General features: G+C 41.1%; 1 protein-coding gene and 1 long non-coding RNA gene across 3 annotated transcripts in view; both read right to left on the bottom strand.

The window, feature by feature from the left end:
• Positions 1–1,079: 1,079 nt before the first annotated feature.
• LOC111604361 (probable RNA methyltransferase bin3) lies at positions 1,080–7,968 on the bottom strand. Of its 2 annotated transcripts, XM_030222698.1 has the most exons (7): positions 7,948–7,968; positions 6,548–7,545; positions 4,803–6,267; positions 4,176–4,368; positions 2,933–4,116; positions 2,723–2,869; positions 1,080–2,163 (listed from the first exon to the last, which is right to left on the bottom strand). In XM_030222698.1, the coding sequence occupies exons 2-7, from the start codon at positions 7,405–7,407 to the stop codon at positions 1,357–1,359; spliced, it is 4,656 nt and encodes a 1,551-aa protein (XP_030078558.1). In that variant the 5' UTR covers positions 7,408–7,545; positions 7,948–7,968; the 3' UTR covers positions 1,080–1,356. The 2 variants fall into 2 exon arrangements, with proteins under 2 accessions (XP_030078558.1, XP_030078557.1); XM_030222697.1 differs by lacking the exon at positions 7,948–7,968 and having other exon boundaries at positions 6,548–7,568.
• Positions 7,969–8,300: 332 nt separating this feature from the next.
• LOC111604363 overlaps positions 8,301–15,881 on the bottom strand; it is a 46,005-nt gene continuing 38,424 nt past the window's right edge. Inside the window, exon 3 of the long non-coding RNA XR_002751747.2 lies at positions 8,301–8,377. This is a non-coding gene — a long non-coding RNA (uncharacterized LOC111604363). The remainder of the gene's footprint in view (positions 8,378–15,881) is intronic.

Here is a 15,881-nt window from a genome sequence, read left to right as displayed (position 1 = left end):
AATTGAATTCCCTTAATCGTGGTCCCTTGAAAATTCAAAGTCACTCAAATATGGAAGAAGCCCCTATATATTTGTTAAGTATTTACCTAATAGGAATTATACATTTCATTATGCAATCCAAATAACTTGCTAAAATGGGCTCGTCGTACTTTACTCTACATACAGCCCAATGCCAACAGGTGAATGGAATAAAAAATCTTTTTGTTAATAAAAAGAAATTATTTGATAAGCGATAAGGGTCACACGCAGGCAACAAAGGCACAATGATAAGAGTTCGAAAAAAAATTGATCAATGTTCTTTACAGGGTGTCCACTGTAGGTGAGCTACAAATGAAATATTTGTTGAAAAATCGTTTATCTTCAATAATATTTTCTTTATTTGTTTATGTTTTTCTGTTGTTTTCTTTTTTTTAATACCTTTATAAATTGTTTCATTTTCTCAGAAAAAATAATGTATTTAATGCTCTAATCTATGAACTACGTACATTAAGTTTTTACTTTACTTTACTTTTTATATAAATTGTTTAAGCATATATATATATATATGTATATATATATTTATTGTTAATTATAAATGTAGTAAATTGTATTTTGTATGCTTTTTGACATTTTTGAATTTTGAATGGTTTTTATTTTGGTTTCTCTACAGCGATCCCTTGCACCGTTTTCCAAATACGTTAATCAAAAATAGTTACATTTCACACGGTTTATTATTCCAGTTAATTTTCACAAATATCTGATTAATCTATAGCACATTAAATTTGCTTATAAAGCTACTGCATACAGTGTGTTCTCTTCTGTGTATGTGTGTGATATTGCTTAAAGAATTTACATTAAGAACCTAAATTTAGATTTGAACTGCCAACAAGAAAAATAATTGAATATTTGTAAAATTAACAACTTTTGATTAGAAAGAAGCAAATGTAATTTCTACACGAAGATTGCGATAAATATCTATGTTTATCTATATTCAGATATATCTATATCTATATATATGCACATGTATATATGTATTGTATGTACTGCCATTAAATTTCTATATATAAAAAATATATATATATTTATTTGCAATTTTATATATTAAAAAATCATAAGCGTCTCGTTTGCGTGTTTACATTGATCTGAAGGGATGCGCGGCAATTGTTGATTTGATTTATCACATATATACTTATATAGAAATATATATATTCACGTATTGGACAAATCAAATGAACAACGGCTGGCTGCAACACATCTCGTAATGTAGCTCCATATTTTTTGTTTACAAATTTCATAACTTATGGCTATATATAATTCTATTTATATTTTGCATTTTGACACAATGTGTTTCGTATTCGCCCACCGTCCAGACCCAGTTTAGGCATCTGACAGATCACAGTAAGCGGCTCCTGCTCCTGCTCCTCCATTCCCACCTCCGCTGGTGCCCGCAGCCAGCGTCTTCTGCTCATCATCCATGAGGGCATCGGCAAACTCGACGCTCGCCTCGTGATGATTCACCTGAGGCGAGGAGCTGCTCTCGCCACAATTTGTGGCATACACATGCCGTCTGCTGCCCCCGGGCAACTGATTGGAGTCATCCGTGTCCGCATCTCTTATAGAATTGAATGCATTACATGCATTCGCATTCGGCGAACAGGTGTCATCATTGGGCGGATAAACGTGACGATGATAGCTCCCTCCGCCACTGCCACCACCGCTTATGCTGCCATCTCCATCCAGCTCCGCATCCCGCACGCTGCCAAACACCGGCGTGTGCGAAGAGCTCTTCCGCAACGAAGCCGGTGGCGACCAGACGGTCTGATACAGAGGCGAAGCAAAGACATACATGTGATTCAGATATTCCATGTCGTAGCTTGGCTGATAGGAGTCTGTTTCTAGCGGGTTGTACGTATGCTGATACATCGGCGTTTGCCGGCAGCTGGCCGAGCCGGAGGCACTGCCCGCATAGTGCGGCGTATCGTAGTTCTGCGACCGCGTCGAGCTGCTCAGCAAGTGTAGCTGGGCGTGGCCACCGTGACTGCCGCCCGCACTGCTGCCACCTCCGCCCGTGCGATGGGCAGGCAGCGTGGCATAGATGCCCCGATACGCCTCATACGGCGTTTGTGGATAGTACGCGTCGCTCCATCGCACATGATTCGGCGTGTAGTCGCCTTTGGCATACAACTGCAATGGAAATGGGCCAAATTTAGTTTGTGAGGCAGTGGAAAAGCTTTAAATTGACTCGAGAAACTGCGAAATTGGCAAATTCGAGGAAATTTTGAATATTTAAATTTAAGCAGTGTTTGCTTTGAAAATCTTAATGTGATTAAATTAAGTAGAAAATTTACTGGACAATGGCGATTAGCAATATAAATGTTTCTGATATTTCATATCTGAGAAGCGCATGGAGAGGCGAAGGTTCGGTCGTGCTATTAGAACATTTTGAAAAAGAAACTGACATTGAGTCAGAGACAAATGGATCAAGTTTTATATATTATAATAAAATAACAAATGGAATTTCTCGGATGTTAATCTCTGCAGCCTTTGCTGCAGTTTGTAGATTTTTAATTCAGCTGCTATAGAAATACTGACTGAGAACTTCTTAATTTGCCTGGTAAATTAGGTCTGCTTGGTCTTATATCAATTTAGTTTTGTCTCGCAAAGGAAAGGTATTTTATCTTATACAAAGTATTCAACGATTGCGCCAATATCTCAAGCTCTTCAAGTAGACGATGTCGCTCACCTGTATGGGTCGACAAAAGCCCTTATTCATATGCCTTGGCACGCCCAGCGTGTAGCTGTGACTGAAGCCGACCTCCGGGCTCAGCAGATACTCATGAAACTTGTTGGGAAAGAACTCGATTTGCTTGTAGTTGTTGTATATGTCCGGCTGTAGGATTTAATCAGGCATTTAAACAGTTTTTGATATGGTATAATATAGCGAGAGTCGTACCGTTAGGTTCTTCTTCTTCTTGTAGCTAGCCCAGTTTTGCGCCTCGAGTATGAGCTTGCCGCCAGGTCGCAGCTGATTGAAGATGCGCTTGAAGGCCAGCTTGAGGCCCGCGTCCCCAAAGTTCAGATGTATCCACTTGGTGACCGATAGACACAGTATGAGATCGTATTGCTGCGTGTCGTTCGACATTAGGGACTCGTCCTTCAGCACATAGTTCGTTTGACGAAAGAAAACATTTTGTGGAAATTGGTTTTTGCAGCTGGAATTGAAAGGCGACTTTCCCGTGGGCGGCAAGTGCGGCATGCCACCATAGGTGAGCGGAAAGGAAATGGGAAAAAATTCGTGTGGCTTGACCAGCAATGCATCCAATTTCTGTAGCTGCTCCAAATGATGATGATGATCGTGACCGTGATGATGATGGTGATGATGATGATGATGGTGATGAAGCTGTTGCAGGTGTTGCAGTGCCAGCTGCTGCTGCCGCTGCCGCTGCTGCTGCGCCTTGCGTCGCTTCTTGCCACGTCGCGTCTTCTTGTGTCCATCGCTCGGCTCAGCCTTATCGAGCACCGACTGTGGCTGCGACTGCTTAACCTCCTGCACCGGACGCTCTTCCTCGGGTATGCGCACAAATATCGACAAATTACGTCGAGCTCTGGCGATCAGTTCGCGATCGATATCGATGCCCAAAATGCTCTTGGGCGCCAAATGGCGCGCCACTGTGATGGTCATGTGGCCCACATTGCAGCCAATATCGAGAATATCCTTGTTCTGGAACAGTTCCACATGCTGCTCAAACACCTGCAGTCGCACGTCGCGGAACTCGTTGAGCTGTCGAAAGTCCACATAGCGATCGAAGTTGCCATAGCGATATTTGAGACCATCCGCCCGGAATTTGGGCGTCGTATGAAGTAGCGGAATCAAAGCAGGCTCCAGCATTAAGCCAACAACTGGCGGACCTTCACTTGCTGATATTGCAGCTGCTTCTGCTGTTGCTGCCGCTTCGCCTGCTGGTATTTCTGCTGCTGCTGCTGCTGCTGCAGCTGTAGTTGTTGCTGTTGCCTCATCCGCTGTAGGCGTATCTGGCTCCCCGGCCGTATGCGACGTGGCTGCGGAAATGGTGCTCAACGGACTGCCCAGCCCATGCTCGGACAGATCGGGCGTATCGTCGCGTGGTATGTCCACAACTGAAAACAAAAGAGGAATGTAGAGTGTGTCTGGTCGAATTGAAGCTTGTTGCATTTACTCTCGATAAGCGGCTTGTGTGGCAGTTCCTCCACGGGGCTCAGCTGCTCTGTTTCGCTAAAAGATGTCGACCGCCGCGTGTTCGGCTTTCGTGCCCCACTTGGCTGCAGTAGACGTGGCGGCCGCTTCCAGGCACCCGGTTGTGGCACCACAGGACTAACAATTTTATCCAGGGCATCATGTCGATGGAATTTCTATGAGAAAAAAAAATAATTAGTATAAGAAAATACAGTTAACCCTATATTCAAACAGTTCCCATGCTAAGTGGATTTATATCTAATGTCCACTAGACAGCACAAGTTCAAAACTTTTTCGGTATATTTTTAGTGGCTTTTGGCAACCCTCCCAAAACTAAACCTAATAAAATTCTTTCTATGTTGCCCCTGACCCCTTAACCTCAATCTAAGCAACGCTTGAACAAGCAACGCAACAAAAACAAAACTCACAAATAAAAAACAACCCAAAAGCAATCAAAACAAAGCAAGCGATTGACTTGCTTCCACAACAACAACCACAGTTAAGGCCCAAGTTTAACCACACATACACACGCAGACAGGCAGACCGGCAGACAGGCATACTGTTCCACTTTTCCCCATTCCCATTGATTTCAATTCCATTTTATACCCACCTTGCTCTTTTGAGAATTGTTGCTCTCACTAACTTTACGTTTTCTGCTGCCGCTGCCAAAGCTGGCTGCGCTGCCAGCAGCAAAGCTCAATCCTGTACCGCCAACGCCGTAGCATGTGCTGTCCAAATCTAAGCGCAAATCTCGACTGGCCAACGCACGACGATCGGCCAGCGTGGACGCTACTGCTAGCGCTGCTGCCGACGTCGAAGCGTCTGTTGATGCTGCGCTGAGTCCCAAATCATCTGAGTTGCTAATATTGCTGCTGCTGCTGATGTTGTTGCTGCCAGTCACCGTCTGCATGTCGCTGCTGGGCAGCTCGGCAATTGCAGCCACATGTTGCTGTGGCTGTGCTTGTTGTAGCGGCGATAAAGTTAACGTTGCTGCCGGCCGCGTAATGTTGCATTCCATTTGTTCCTTTGGCGAGAGCGTTTGTGCTCCGGCTGCTAGTGCTGGCGTTCTTGTCTCCTCCATTGCAGTGGCCGCTGCTTGCGGAGAGCGAGAGCGCACATGCGCCTGCTGTTGTGTCAATTCCAATGTTTCACCTGAAGCCGACGCTGCCGCCTCGCTCAGCAGTGTTGTGGCGCTCAGCGCAGCCACAGGCGACGCCGCTGCTGCTGTTATTACTGCAGCTTCAGTCGTAACTGCTGCAATTGTTGCTGCTGTTAATATTGTTGTTGGTGTTGATGTTGTTGTGACGTTGACTGCTACGTCGTCTATCTCCATCACTGCTCCTTCTGCGGTTGCTGTTGTTCCTTTTGTTGCTGGCACATCTTCCAATGAAATCGAAAGCGTCGACGCCTCAGCGACGCCGTCAGCGACGATGACTGCGACGTCATCGCCGGCATACGATGTATTATTTGAATCGAAACGCCGACGCTTACGATTCTTACGCTGCCTGTGCTGCCGGTGATGCGGCTGCTGCTGCTGCTGCAGCTTCAAATGACTGCCACGAGTCAGCATGCCGCCCCGTTTCATTGGTGACGTCAACTGCTTCTCGTATTCCATCGAATCGACCGGATCGAGCAAGTGCAACGGATCGTGTATATTCGGCGGTATAATCACCTCCACCTTCGGCGGCGTCGTTATCGGCGACTGTCGCGGCGTCGTCGCCGGCGTATTGTTGCTAGATGACGCATTCGACGTATTCTCATGCTGCAGCGAATTCAAATTCAACGGATCCGAAATGTTGCCACCCAGTAGAAACTTCGTAGGCGGCACAATAACTTCCTTGCGTAAACGTTTCTCGGACAAAAAGAACTTCGAACGGCCGCAGCAATAGTGCACAGCGTTCGCTGCCGCTGCGCTGCTAGAATTGATGCTGCTGTTGCCGCTCAGCGAGCTGGTGTCCTTGTTGCTCTGCGTATCTTTACCGGCTGCGCTGCCGACGCTGCCGTTACAGCCAGTTACCAGGCAGCATGTGTGATTCGCATTGTTGCCAGAGCACAAGACATGATGATGATGACCTCTGTTCGATGAAGAGAAAGAGAGAGAGAGAGGGCGAGAAAGAAAGATAGAAAGGGAGAAGGATGAGAAATGTATAATAATGTAAATATATATATATATATATAGATTTTTTTTGCATGCCAATGAAAGCTCTTCAGTTACATTAATTTGTATAAAAATAGATTTCTTTACGTTAAGTCAACGTGCCTTCCAATACGTTACGCTAATTGACATTACGTCATATAAAAATGCTACGTATGAATGTTAGCTAACTTAACCTCAATTTAATCATGTTACGTTACCTGTGAGGCAGCATCTTTTTGTACTGCTGCTGCTGTCCCTTCAAGCCGTGCCCGTGCCCTCCCAGCTTGGCATCCATCGTTGGCATTGGCAGGCCGTTGCCCACTATCGCTGCCGCAGTTTGCGCCAGCCGTGTATTATGGTTGTGATGATGATGGTGACCACCGCCGCTGACAGCGCTGCCAACGCCGGCGGAGCCAGCCGCTACGCTGTGATGTGTGCCGGCTTGGTGGGCGCCGCTGTGGGCATGGCTGCCAGCTATTTGATTTTTGATATTCTGTATGTTCTCCAGATCTGCCTTGTGAGCGGCAACAGCGGCCGCAGCGGCTGCGGCGCTAGTTGCTGGCTGCGAGCCGACGCCAGCGCCGACAGCTGCCTGAGCAGAGACGCCGCTGCCATTCGCTGAATGATGCGCGGCGTAGGGATGATGATGGTGCTGATTCTGCTGCTGAGCGCTGGCGCCGACGCAAGCGCTGGCATTGTATTTACCGCTAGTCTTGTGCTGCCGTTTGCTCCAGGCTTTACTACTGCCGCCGCTGCTGGCACTGCCGCTGCTGTTGCTTTTGTGCTTGGTTGATTGTTGTTGTTGTGCTGGCGCACGAAATTGATGATGTGTCGGCGTCGGCGTTGACGTAGACGTTAACGTCGGCAGCGACTGCTGCTGCGGTGACTTGGTTTTGATTGCAATTTGTTCATCGCATGATTGCTGTTGTTGTTGTTGTTGCTGCTGTTGTTGCTGCTGCTGCTGGTGCTGCTGCTGCTGATGTTGACGCCTGGGGCTTTGCTGCAGCCGCAAGGTGGGCGTCATGCTTGATCTGGTTACGCGACACTCACTGGGACTGACGCTGCTTGATTTATCCATCACTTTCTCTCTACAATCTGCCAGTCTTAATAACTTTTTTGCACTTAGTTAGTCTTTTTTGTATTTATTATTGTTCTTTTATACACACTTCTTAAACAAAAATGATCGGCGTCATTTTAGCATTGATATGAGTTTTCACTGTGGCGCCATCCGTTGTTCAAAGAGAAATATAGGATTTAGTAATTAATTCTTATTCTTTTTATTATTTAATGAATGCATGAATTAAAATAAACTATTTGAATAAAAAATTAAGTAATATTACTTTTTTATTTTTTTAATATTAATTTTATTTAACTTAATTATTATTTTGATGTTATTTTATTTTAAGATTTAATTCATTTAAAATCAAAATTATCAAAATTTAAAAAGTGTATTTTATTCTAATTCACGCCTCTTATATTTTCATTAATTTATTTATAATTAATTGCTTTAATTATTAATTTTTATTGTTGTTTAAGCGTTATTTGGTTTGTCATGTATTTTTAATGAATTTAATTTTCTTTGACTTTCACCCGTATAAATTGTTTATGGATAACTCACTGCATTGGCATTTATTTTTTCATAATTTTTCGAAGATTTTTCACATGAGATTTCAATACGTTTTTCAAATTGATTTTTCACATGTTTTTCCCCTTTTTTTATTAGAGAATTCCGCACTTCGTTGCTCAGCCCGCGACCTTTCCGGGATCTGAGATGATGGCGCAGCGTCCGGCATTAATACGGACATCCTTAAATACGACGGAAAGTGCGTATTTTAACATATTATTGCATTTGTTTATCATATGTAAAAGTTTTTAATTCTTGTTTCGCTGCTCTTAACACACTTTGTTGTTCGTTGCCATTAAGCATACGACCCGTAGCCGTTGTTGAACTTTGTTCTATTTATATTTGTATTTTTTTTTTCAATTCCTGTTGAAAACTTTTTGCTTCCGCTGCACGTTTACACTTCCGTTTCCTCTTGTGTGCTGAGCTGCAAGAAAAGAAAGGAAAAAAATTAAATAAAATGGGCAAAAATTAATTGAAAATTTAATTAGCGATAGTAATTTAAGCGCAAAGCTCTCAGATACACACACATACACACACACACAGAGATACGCATAAGCTGAAAACTTAATGGAAAAGTGCAAAGTTCGAAAGCAAATTTTCCCCAACTCTATATCTGCACCCTGCTTGTAGTCCCCCCACGACACTTTCCCCTTCAGCTTCAGCAGCGGCTGCGGCTGCTGCTCGCCTCAGACACACTTCAGCAATATTTTGCATTCATTATTTGCATAGTCAGCCAGCAACGACGAGCGAGCGAGCGAGCGAGTGAGTGAACGGAGCAACGACACAAACGAGTTTTGAAAAATTGAGCACAGACATTTCCCTGCACCCAGCATTCAGCATCCAACCCCAGCCCCATCCCTATGTCCACCCTTGTTCAGCTACCCCAGATAGCAACCCAAAACAAACGCCTTAGTTGGGCAAAGTGGTTCACTGTGCTAGAGATGGTTGCTGTGCCGTCGCATGTCTTTGAGTTGTTATCGATATATCGATTTGTCATTAAGTTGATCGATATATCGATAGTCCCTATTCGATTTCGATAAATGCAGCAAATACAAGTATTTCTCAAGGGTTAAAACTTATTGATCATTAAGTTGATCGATATATCGATAGTCCCTATTCGATTTCGATAAATGCAGCAAATAATATTATTTCTTTAGAGTTAAAAATAATTTATCATTAAGTTGATCGATATATCGATAGTCCCTATTCGATTTCGATAAATGCAGCAAATAATATTATTTCTTTAGAGTTAAAACTAATTTATCATTAAGTTGATCGATATATCGATAGTCCCTATTCAATTTCGATAAATGCAGCAAATAAAAGTATTTCTCTAGGGTTAAAACTTATTCATCACTTAGAACGGGTCCTATCGATATATCGACTGATACAGTAATAATTGTTTGACCAAATTCGATCAAACTAATTTAAAGGACTATTCTTTTGTATTGAAGGCAATTTATATATTTATAGTAAAGGAGAAAATGTAATTGTAATTTATATATTTATAGCAATGGAGAAAATGTAATTGGATAAATTTCAATTTCGATTTATACAATTTCGATTTAAATTGCATTTGAGTTTTCCGTGGAAATGTCTTTCAAATTGTTAATTTAGCTACTCAAAGTTTTTTCTGTTTATATATAAAATTTCTTTATAAAGTCGAGCATAACTCACGCTCCCATCACTTTGAAGCGCATTAATATTTACACGGCAAATTGTGGCTGGTTGGCTGGCTGGCTGGCTGGAAGCACTCTTTTACCTATCCATTCGTGGCGGTTTTGTGGATTGCAACCAAGCAAGAGCTGAAGCGCAAGCAGAGGCAACCGAGCGGAGCGGCACAGCCAGCAGTCGCAAGACCAAAGCATCCACAACACACCCACACACACACAGACATCCCCATTCACTAAAAAAGCCACGAAAAACCTAACTGCAAATTCCAAACAGTCGAAAACAGATTTTCGCATACAAATGCTAAAAAGGAAAAGCGTAGCTCAGACAGAGAGAGGAACGATTTTGCACAAAGCACTCGAATGAAAATCTTCTTGGATAGTCGAAAGGAGGCGTCACATACATGCAACAAACAAGCTACGCACAACTAAATGTATCTTCGCTCTATTAAAAGCGACCGCAACGCAACTTCAAGTATCTCCATCTAGCTGGCATCGGGCTCAAAGAAATCTGGCAATATATGAAAATTCGTGAGGAATTTCCACAAAGGAAATGCTTGAGCAACATTTTAAAGTACGTTAAGTGCAGAAATGTGATTATAATCTAGGTTGAAAGCTAAGCAGCACTCGGCTTGTTCCACAATTTCAACGAGTCCTCTTAAAGGACGCACGCCTCTGTGCAAGTTAAGTGACCGTGGAGTACATTAGCTGCAAACAAACATATAATTGGACTCTGGCACAAAACTCACTGCAAGAAGTTGTTAAAGTCAACTCAGTGAACTTTTACTTCTTAATCAAGCTAAATATAAAAAATATAATTAAAGAGCAATAATAATTTAGCTGAAGTCAAGTTGGAACTGATATGAATTTAGCATATTTATTTAATAAACTTTAATTGAAATAATCAAATCAGAAAAAAGACAAAATAATTTAACTCAGTTGCAAGCAAAAAGTATTCAACATTAAATAAAGTCATCAACTATCAACTATTATAAATACAAGTAACCAGGCTATGACCCATTTCATATATTTAGATCTTGTCCGTGCAAGTCAGACAACTTGCAACAACGACTTGCGCCTATTATCGGATTGAGCCAGCAATGTATTTGCTTAATTTGCAAATAAAACGACCCTGGAGACGGCGTAATACAACATTTACATTTGCATAACAGCAGCAACATGTGCTTCAGTCGGCAGTGCCCGCCTAGCAGATACCGCGAGCCCATCGAAGAGCTGCTATTGTTGCAATCGTTTTATGCTTCTTCATTTCATGCATAGCCAAAAACAATGCACACACATGTCTCAGTTTAATAAAACCATTCATCATCCATCCTCTGCCACCGCCACTTCATTGCTTAATTGCTAAGTGGGAACTCCAAATTAAACTAAACTAGAGAAGCAGCTGACAACTCAAACCCAATTCAATTACAATTTCAATTTCTGCTTCGATGCTTTGAATGTATATGTGCACATGTATGTGAAAGATGCTTGCCACGTGCTTGGTACAATTGGCTAAGCTTCCGAGTTACTTAACTAAGTTCAATGAAATTTTCAGCATATTGGATAATTTCTCAGCTTAGTAAAAATGCAAACTTCTTCCATAATGCCCCACCCCCCCCCCCCCCCCCCCCCCCCATTTCCACTGAACTTCAATTTAAAGAATTCCGAAAAATTTGAAGCCAAAATATAATAAAATCAAAAATTTATAAAATAAACAAAACAAAATACAAAATTTGAAGGCTCTGAATAACTGAATTTCAAAAATGTTTTTAATCGATAACATTAAGTGTTATAGTTATCGATTATTTAAAATAAACTTGAACTTTCAATATTAATTTAGTTCAGGGCTTAGCAGGTGAAACAAAGCCTATTTCGCAGGCAGCCCAAGTAAAAATCAGGCATAAGAAGCAGCCCCATGAAGGATTAATATAAATACAGTTAAGCGCGCATAAAGCTTTTAACCTCAATATAATAAAGCCAAAGAAAGCTACTTGCTCTTGGCTACTTTGTCACCCCTCCACCCTCTCCTGGCCATCTGCCTAGAGCACAATGGAAAGCTCTTAAACAATCAGACCTAGATTTGCTACCCGCAAAAACAAAGGCAATTTTTTATTTGCATATTGTGAGACGCGAGCGCGAAATGAAGCAAGAGAGAGAGAGAGAGAAAGAGTGCTGTAGGGAGTTGGTATAGGACGTGCAACCGCGTGGCACACAAGCTAAATTTTAATTAAAATTTAAATATGCGGCACGTTGTCGTGCCAAGAGGTGGCCGCGGGGATCAACTTCCCTCTAAGCAAACCACACAAAATATGGGACACAACAAAAAAGCATTTGTTTAGGCAGAGAGCGAGAGAGAAAGAGAGAGGCACAGGAATAGCGGGCGGACAGAAAAGAATTGCGTGTGTCTACGCCATGTACGTTGCTTTCCCTCGAGTGGCCAACGGATATTGCCAATTTTGTTAATTTTGTAAACATTTTTTAATGATGGCGTCGCACTTCAGCTCTTCCCCTGTTCGTCCTGTGCTGGCAGTAAAAGTTCTTTTTTAGTTGGCCAAATGTAATTTGCATGTAAATCAAATTAGTTCATTCGCAGTCGCAGGACTTGCCACAGCCTGCACTTCCAGCTGTTTCCACAAACGGCACAAATGATGATGATGATAAGGATAACGATAATGATGATGATGATAATAATGAAGATGTAGGTGAAGCTGTGCCGTGGCCTGCGCGCTTCTCATTTGACATTACAGTTACGCTGTCAAAGCGAATGCACTTTTAGCTACTCTGTATTTGAAATTAAATTTTTTATTGTAATTTTATATTGTATTAAATAGAGCAGAAAGAACATTCCTATCGCTTATTAGCAGAGCTACTAAACCCATGTGTTCAAATTGTGAGTAAACTGTTTGTATGGCTCTTCAATGTAAGGCAAACACTGCTATCGAAGCGAAAAAGCGACAGCTGTTAAGCTTAACATCTGTTAATATTAACATTAACATCTGTTAATATTAACATTTATATGCCTACAGCGATTGCATCGAATTAGGATTAGGATAAGATATGATGAGATTAAGCTAAAGACTAATGGAACTCAGAAATTAATCAGATTTAAATATATTTTATACGTATAAAGTTTCTACTTATTCAAAAATAAATGTGAAATTGAGATTATATTCTAAGACTAACAAATTGATGTCTGCCTGGTATACCCTATGACATAGTGGGATTGCAGGGTATAATTATGAATATATGTAAGTATTTGCATGCACAGGTGTATTAAATGTGAAATTGAGTCCTTTGGGAGCGCAACAAATTTATATAATATAAAAAGTTAGAGGGGAAAGGCAACTGAAGCGGGTAATATTCCGCAGACAAACAAATAGCAACACATTTGTTTGTTTACCAGACACTCACACACCCATACACACACACACCTGCTCAGAGGTAAACACGGCTAAAGTTCTCGGACATGGGGGACAGAGAGTGTCCTGGCAAAGCAGCTTCTCACATTGCATATGCAATGTTCGCCATTATTAAGCACAGCTTAACACATAATGGAGGGTGGAGAGGACTAGAGAGTGTGTGAGTGGCAATGGCAGTGAGGGTGGTAGTGGGTGAGCGACTGGTGTGAATCGTGTGTTATTTAATGCCCGAGCCTTAAGGGACTTACTCGGGATGATGACAATGCACACATCAGGACAGAGAGCTACTGCTGCTCGGCGCTAGAGGGTGCCGCAACTCTAGCTCATTTAACATACATTTCAAATATGTATGAGACAAATATAGATATATATATACATATATATCTCGATTACAGCGCTGTTTGTAAGCAGTGCTCTCACAGACTGCCCCGAGAGAGTTACGAAACGATTATCGTATACTTGATTCATAGAAACTCATATATTTCATTATGATTTATATAAAGCAAAAATATTTTTGATATAACTTTCTCTTGCATATGATTTCATCTGCTTGAACATACATGTTTCCGGAGAGTTATAATGAGTTAAATGAAATATTTTGTGAAAATATAATCATAAATTTTATTCAGCTTCATTTGCATATAATGTTTAATAGTTTGTAACTTTTTGTATACTTTTTCATCTTTCTGGTAGAAAGCTTTCAAAGTTTTTTTTATTGTTTTTACTTGTTATACCCTGATCCCATTGAAAATGGGAAATGAGGGTATAATGGTTTTGTGCAAATGAACCAAGTATCGATACCATCGAAACCAAGTATCGATACCAAATTTCGATACCAAGTATCGATACCAAGTATCGATACCAAGTATCGATACCAAGTATCGATACCAAGTATCGATACCAAGTATCGATACCAAGTATCGATACCAAGTATCGATACCAAGTATCGATACCAAGTATCGATACCAAGCATCGATACCAAGTATCGATACCTAGTATTGATACCAAGTATCGATACCAAGTATCGATACCAAGTATCGATACCGAGCATCGATTCCATCGATTCCATCGATTCCAAGTATCGATACCGAGTATCGATTCCAAGTATCGATACCAAGTATCGATACCTAGTATCGATTCCAAGTATCGATACCTAGTATCGATTCCAAGTATCGATACCTAGTATCGATTCCAAGTATCGATACCTAGTATCGATTCCAAGTATCGATACCAAGTATCGATACCAAGTATCGATACCAAGCATCGATACGAAGTATCGATACCAAGTATCGATACCAAGTATCGATACCAAGCATCGATACGAAGTATCGATACCAAGCATCGATACGAAGTATCGATACCAAGTATCGATACCAAGTATCGATACCAAGTATCGATACCAAGTATCGATACCAAGTATCGATACCAAGTATCGATACCAAGTATCGATACCGAGTATCGATACCGAGTATCGAGACCAAGTATCGATTCCAAGTATCGATACCTAGTATCGATACCTAGTATCGATACCAAGTATGGATACCAAGTATCGATACCAAGTATCGATCAGGACGACAAGCCGAGTCGTTTGAGTCCTGTCCGTCTGAACGTATGTGGATCTCAGCATATATAAGAGCTAGAGGTTCGTGTATAGCACGCGCATATCGAGTTTGTTTCAAATATTCGATAACTATTCGCATAACAATTATCGAATAAAAACATGATTGAAATGCAGTTAATAAATTATATCTCAGAAAGCTAGAGCCTCCAAATTTTGTATTTAGTCTTATGTATATTTTATGCAATTTTGATTTTTGTTGGATTTTGGATACCGGCTCCAAATTCTTGAAATTTAAGTTCAATTGTAACTAGGGCCATTATGTGAAGGCGTTTGCATCTCAACCAAGCCAATCCTATCCTATTGTCAATCATATGCTGAAAATTTCATTAAAATCCATTAAAAAGTTATTAAACATGTCAGCAGCGCCACGCGCACGCATTTTTCCTATGCGTGTGCACACATACATTCAAATGCGTGTATTCTTTTCTATTCGAAGAGTCAAAATTGCGATTGAATACTGCTTGAAATCTCAGCTGCTACTCAAGTTAAAATTTGAAACTATTCTTGCAAGAGGTACAGCGGCTGTGTTGGTAGAGGCGACGCTCATAAGCGGTTAATCCCTGGGTTCGAAACTCGCGGCGATGAGACATTTTTTATTTTATTTTTTTTCAATTATGATGTGGCGGTGTTGGTAGAGTTGATGCGTGTTGCGTTAAAATTGTGGGTTCTAATCTTGGTGTGTACTGTCGATTTTTATTTGTTTTTTTTTTTGTTTTAATACTCAATACAAACTACGGAAAATATTTAAAAACGCAGATAGGAGGACTGGTATCAGGGTATCTCCTAGGCGGGCACCGACTAGAGCTTTCTTACTTGTTTTTATTTTTTTTCTTCTTCACTCGTTAAATCAACTTACGTTATACATATCTAATACTATGTATCTCATGCCTCAAATCTTATATTTCATTTCGTATTCTCATAGTTGTGAATCGAATATATTATGTTATTTCTTATATTTTATCGCTCATCGCTCAACTCAACTACCTCATGTCTCATATTTTATATTTCACTTCTGATTTCTGCTTTTATCTAATATTACAACGAACGGACGGGTGCACAGATGGGCATCGACTCAGCCTGATATCCTGGTCACGAATATATATACTTTCTGAGGTCTCCCAGCTCTCCTACTGCCATTTTCAATGAGCTGAGTGTTTGAATATAATTTATAAGCTCCTCTTCTATAGTGATGTATCTAGTTTTCTTCTTTTTATTAAC

This window comes from Drosophila hydei, unplaced genomic scaffold (genome assembly GCF_003285905.1).
Source record: "Drosophila hydei strain 15085-1641.00,03,60 unplaced genomic scaffold, DhydRS2 tig00000060-arrow-pilon, whole genome shotgun sequence".
In the NCBI taxonomy this organism is placed as follows: domain Eukaryota; kingdom Metazoa; phylum Arthropoda; class Insecta; order Diptera; family Drosophilidae; genus Drosophila; species Drosophila hydei.
Note: the sequence above shows the minus strand (reverse complement) of the source record. Positions and strands in the feature narration are given on the sequence as shown.

Coding starts and splice junctions, on each gene's coding strand:
- LOC111604361 (XM_030222698.1), bottom strand. CDS start 7,407: ATGGATAAATCAAGCAGCGTCAGTCCCAGTGAGTGTCGCGTAACCAGA. Junction 6,268..6,547: donor AAAAAGATGCTGCCTCACAG/GTAACGTAACAT, acceptor TTCATCGAACAG/AGGTCATCATCATCATGTCT. Junction 4,117..4,175: donor ACACAAGCCGCTTATCGAGA/GTAAATGCAACA, acceptor TTTTGTTTTCAG/TTGTGGACATACCACGCGAC.